The sequence below is a fragment of the Gracilinanus agilis genome, chromosome 4, assembly GCF_016433145.1.
Source record: "Gracilinanus agilis isolate LMUSP501 chromosome 4, AgileGrace, whole genome shotgun sequence".
Classification (NCBI taxonomy): Eukaryota; Metazoa; Chordata; class Mammalia; order Didelphimorphia; family Didelphidae; genus Gracilinanus; species Gracilinanus agilis.
Genome location: NC_058133.1, coordinates 461,551,512 through 461,557,282, shown reverse-complemented (window position 1 = coordinate 461,557,282; position 5,771 = coordinate 461,551,512). Strand labels below are relative to the sequence as shown.

At 44.3% G+C, this 5,771-nt stretch overlaps 1 protein-coding gene across 1 annotated transcript in view; it reads left to right on the top strand.

Moving 5' to 3' along the window:
* The first annotated feature begins 5,573 nt into the window (after nucleotides 1-5,573).
* LOC123247165 (oviduct-specific glycoprotein-like) overlaps nucleotides 5,574-5,771 on the top strand; it is an 11,905-nt gene continuing 11,707 nt past the window's right edge. The window contains 2 exon segments of the mRNA XM_044675967.1: nucleotides 5,574-5,699; nucleotides 5,702-5,739. Coding sequence (XP_044531902.1) covers nucleotides 5,574-5,699; nucleotides 5,702-5,739 — 164 coding nt within the window.

Genomic DNA, 5,771 nt, shown 5'->3' with positions numbered 1-5,771 from the left:
TTGTTATTTTATTTAGTGGTTGCTCGGCCTTCCTTATGCTTCTTTTACCTGATAAAGTCTTTGAGGGCAAGGCTGGCTTCTCATTTTCTTTGTATCCCCAATACTTAGCATATAGTCAGCATTTAATGCTTATTGAATTGGAATGGGGATGCTCTCTAGAAGTGGTTAGGTAGCACAGAGGGTTAAGAGCTGAATCTGGAATTGGGCAGACCTGAGTGCAAATCCAGCCTCAGATATCCACTGGCTGTGTGACTTTGGACAAGTCACTTCTATTTTCCTTGGTTGTAAAATGGGGGTAATGATAGCACCTACCTCAGGGCTTTTTTTGAGGATTGGACAAGATGATATAAAATGTTTAGCACAGTGCCTGATCAATAGTAGGTGCTATATTAATGTTAGCTATTCAGAGATTTATGAGTTTGCAATGAGATAATGCACATTAATGATGTTTTGCAAACAAATTACACAGGTAATGTTAATAAGGAAAAACTCAAGGATAAGGTATTTTTCTAGAGGTTTTTTCATAAAGTTCCATAAATGCAGAGAATCAAAAAGCACATCTTAGTACCACTTCAAAGTGAGCCACAAACAGTGGAAGTGAACATGAATTTAAGTCCTAATGTAATAATTGTTATCCTGGTCAAATCACTGAACTTCCCGTCCCCTCCCTAAGCAACTTTCAAATTGCAAAAATGGTTGCCAGTCTACATTGGTGGAGGATGTTTTCTCAGTATACCAATAATCAGAGCTCTGTTTAGAAAAAGTCTGACGATCTCAGCACTAGGCCTAGGGAGATATAAACCAAGTTTACATAAAATCTGTCCTTAACGATATCAAATTGGATTAGCAGAGTGGGATACCACTAAAACTTGGACTAATGTGGAGCTTTTGTAGTGGTTAGAGTGAAGCACCCACCAAAGAGCAGAGTCTGGGGCTAAATCTAGTTGGGGAAGAATATGAATTTGGCTTCGAAGTTCACAGGGATGTAGGTGAAGGAACAATGAGTTGTGCAAGTGACTTGCCCAAGGCCACCTAAAGGTTAAGCTGGGATTTGAAACCATTTTGTCTATATGCTCAGCAGTACTGATGCTCTGGTCCTCTTAGACTACACAAGGGTTTCTTAACTATTTTTGTGTTACACACCCCATGGCAGTCCCATGAAGCTTATGGACCTCAAGATAACCTGGTATTACAAAGAAAACCAGTTATGTTGAAATGATGTTTTCTTTTTCCATCCAAGTTGACAGATGGGTCAACCCCTTAGAAAGGGATGGGAATTTCAGGCTAAACACAGCCTGTGAGGTCCCTTCTCAAGGTCAAGTTTATCTCTGTTCATCTTACACAAAAAAAAGTGACTAAGTCATCTCACTAATTGGTTGTGTGTCCTTGGACATGTCACATCTTTCTGGGACTTTTCTCACATAAAATGAAGAAGGTGGAGGGGCAGCTAGGTAGGTGGCTCCTTGGATAGTGTCAACCTTGGAATTGGTAAGTTCTGGGTTCAAATTTGTCCTCAGACACTACCTCGATGTGGGACTAAGTCACTTAACCCCCATTGTCTAGCCCGTGCCCTTCTATCTTGGAGTTGTTACTAAGGCAGTAAGGGTTCTTTTAAGAAAGGGGGTGTGGTTGTAGATTAGGTGAACTTGAGTGACAGCATGATGCACTTTCCACTCTGCTACCTACAGTCTTGATGTCTAATGAGTTTAGACTGGATGAGCTGCTGCTGTCCCAGTTCTAACTGATGCTACAAATCGTTTCAGCTGTTCTCTAATATGGGTGCCCAGTGTAATCTGTGTTCTTGTCTTATCTTACAAAGGAGGAGACAGGCACTGAGATAGTAACTGGCTGAAGTTCATCGAATGGTCTTTGGTAATGGAATGACCAGAACAGCATCCTTGAGACAATGTCTCCAGTTTTTTCAGGAATGGAATTTAACTTCTCAATAAGCATTAAGTGCCTGCTATGTGCCCGGCACTACGTTAAGCCTTGGGGATACAAAAAAGAGGGAGCAGACAATCCCTGAACTCGAAAGCCTTGTGATCTAACAGGGGAGACAAATCTACAAAAAGCCTATGTTCAGGAAAAATAGAAAATAGCAGGGAAGGTACTAACTAGAAACCGCTGGAGGCTTTCTCCCTGGCACTAACCATTTTGACAAGAGGCCAGGACTAGCTTCTCCCTCCACCCCCAACTTCCTCAATACACCTGCATATATCCAAGTGTGGGGGAAAAGTCAAACAATGGCTCATATAGAGAAAGCCCTGCATTCAGCTGCTTGAAAACAATGTATTTGATCCCTTTTGTTCTAGGTCTTCATGAGCTCTTGGGCATGTACAGGAAGGTCATGCCCTTAACTTTCTTGTAGACATGTGACATTTGGAACTTCCTCTTGTCCATCACAGTTGCCCTTTATCCTGGCCCCAGCTCCAGACCAAGTTGAAATAGTTTCTCTTCAATAACTGTGAAGTCTCCTTGCACCATACTTCTGTGGTGGTCTCTCCCAGTGTAGATGGACCCTAGCACCCTGCATAAGAGGTTATGAGGTGCATCCACCAGGAGCAGAATTTGGATTAAAAAAAAGCCTTTCTTATAAATCAGCACCTGAGTCTGTCTATTAGGACACTGTCAGAACCATCCATGTTGCCCTTATGTCATTTTTTTTTTTTTTTGCAACAAGGTCCTTTATTTTCAACATAAAGGCTGGTAAGGATGGTTTGGTCTTGTGTCTTAGAAATCTAATTGAAAACATTTTAAAGTGAAAAGCTCAGGGCAGGAAGTGGCTTCAGGGTAAAAGGAGAGACAAAAGCTAATAGACAAAATCCAAGAAATGAACCAGCAGAAAAACAAAAATATCTAAATGAATTTGGGCAACTATCTGCTATTAGGGGGTCAGAAAAGAGGATACTGCAGTAGTCCAGGCAAGCCCGTGATATAAATAGCCAAAGGGATGGGGAGACGTGGTTCTAAAAGGAAGAAATTCAACTTGTTTATGGCCATAGGAAAAAAAAATGCCACAGATCACTCATTATTGGAGAAATGAAATTAAAGCAACTCTGAAGTTGCACCTTACACTCATCAGATTAGCAAAGTTAATTTGCCACCAAAAAAAAAAGTTAAATGTAGAAGGAGCTTAAGGAAAATAGGTACATTGAACTGTTGGTCTGTGAATTGGTTTGGCTTTTCTGGAAAACTATTTGGAACTATACCCAAAGTTACTAGGCTGTGCATACCCATTGAACCAACCAGCAATCATTCAAGTAGGTCTATAACTCAAAAAGATCAAGGAAAGAAAAGATCTTAAACATAAAAAAAATTGATAACAGCTTTTTTTGTAGTGGCAAAAAAAAAAAAGCCCCCAAAACAAACAAGCCCAAAGACAAAGACAAAAACAAACTGGGAAACTAAGAACCTATCATCTGGGGAATGAGCTAAACAAATTATGGCATATGAATAAAATGGAATCTTATTGCATTGTAAAAAATAAAAACAGTTTCTTGAGCTAGTGAGAACTGATGCACAATGAAGTATTTATCCAGGCTAAGTTTATTTTATAGCCACAACATGGTAAAAATGAACAGTTCTGAAAGAATTAGGAGCCCTCATTGATGCCATCGTGATCAAGAGCACTTCCAGAAGACAGTGATGAAGAATGCAACCCCTCTCCTAATATAGAGGTGATTGACTCATGATGCAGAATAAGACACATTTTTGGACATAATCAGTGTGGGAATTTTGGATTGACTATGGTTGTTACAAGAAGAGAAGGGAGGTGATAAGGAAGCAAGAGGGAGAAAAAATACGTGTTAATTGGAAAAAAATTTAAAGTGTTTCATGAATATGGGAACCCTGATATGTATTTAATAGCAAGTGTTAGAAGTGTGATGTTAAAGTGTTTAAAAACGTGTAGGGATTTCTTCAGAGGTTCTCGTTTACTCAGCAGAGAGGTTTTGAAATTTCTCAATCTTTGTGTAGAGTCAAAGCATGAGGAATGGCCATAGGAGGGCGGTATCAGGGGGAAGAAACTGAGTACCAGTAAGAGGGGGGAAGAGTGTCCAAAAAGGTTCTAAGTACCAATGAGGAACTGAGAAAGTCTGTCTAGGCATCTTCAGTGCCTTGCTTCTTAAGTTAGATTTTTACCAGGGAGGGGAGAATAGGTACTAGGGATAGGGACTAAGTACCAAATACGGAACTGATTCCCAGTTAGTCAATCAATGAACAGCCAATTTATTAAAGGCTTATTATGTGCCATCACTGTGTTCATAATAATAATAGCATTTATATAACATGTTATGTTTTGCAATGCTCTCTACAAATGTTATCTTGCTCATCTATCCTATGAAAATTAGGTGCTCTTATCTCCATTTTACAGATGGGGAAATAGAGTCAACTTACCTAGGGTCACTTAGTTAATAAGGGTCTGGATTCAAACTCTGGTCTTCCTGACTCCAGGGCCACTGCACCACCTCTCTGCTCATTTGCTACCCTGAGGATACAAAGACAAAAATAGTCACTACTCTCAAAGAGTTCACATTCTACCCAGGAGAGAAAGTCTGAGTATGAAAAGAGGAATAGAGAAGGGAGGAAGAGTGCCAAGGATGGGAGTGGATGTGACCTTGGGCAAGTCTCCTAGATTTTCCTGGCTTTGACATCCTGTTCTCTGTAAAAAAGAAGGGTTATATTAGATGGTCACTAAGGTCCCTTCTCACTTTAGATCTGTGACATGGGGGCAGCTAGGTGTTTCAGTGGATAGAATGCCCAGACCTGTAGTCTGGAGGTCCTGGGTTTAAATTCTGTCTCAAATCTAGCTCCCTGACCCTGTGGGTAAGACACAACTCCCACTGCTGAGCCCTTACCACTCTTCTGCCTTAGAACCAATATTGATTCTAAGATGGAAGATAAGGGTTTAAAAAAAAAAAAAGATCTGTGACATGATCCGGGTGGTAGAAATGGAGATGGGCTCTGTGCCAAGGGCCGGGGGGCATGTGCTGGACTTCTCAGCCCAGTGACACTCTTCTAGAGGGCGGGCAGGTGGGCTCTGGGGACTCCGCCATTTCCAGGCGATGCATTTCTGCATCCGATGAGTGGGGCCGGAGGACCAGCAGGTGGGCTGTGCAAGGAGGGCGGGCAGGTGGGCTCTGGGGACGCCGCGACTCCGGAGAGATGCGTTCCTGCACTGGGTGACGGGCCGGAGGACCAGCAGGTGGGCTGTGCAAGGAGGGCGGGCAGGTGGGCTCTGCAGGGGCGCCGTGACTCCCGGGAGATGCGTTCCTGCACCGGGTGACGGGCCAGAGGACGGGCAGGTGGGCTCTGAGGGGAGGGCCAGCAGGTGGCTCTGAGGGGAGGACCGGCAGGTGGGCTCTGCGGGGGCGCCGTGACTCCGGGGAGATGCGTTCCTGCACCGGATGACAGGAGCCCATGAATCACGCGGGGCTGGCCCGGGGCTGGCCCGTCCTTTGAAGGGACGTCCCCGTGGCCATAAAAGTGGCCTCCATCCTGTGGCTTCACGGCTTGAGGACAGCGGAGATGACGAGACTTCTGCTCCGGGTGGGTAAGTGTGTCCAGGGCCCGCGATGCCTGCTCGCTCCCAGCCCGGGTCTCCTTCAGACTGGTGTGTCCCATCCCCTGCTCTGCCCCGCCGACGCTCTTCAGCTCAGCGAGGAGAAGGGGCTGCGGGGAGCCTGGGGAAGGACGGACTCCTGAATGCTCCCGGCTCTTCTGGAGAGCTTCTCCGCCTCTGTGCCAGGCTGGGCGCCGCTCCGGGGGGTGGG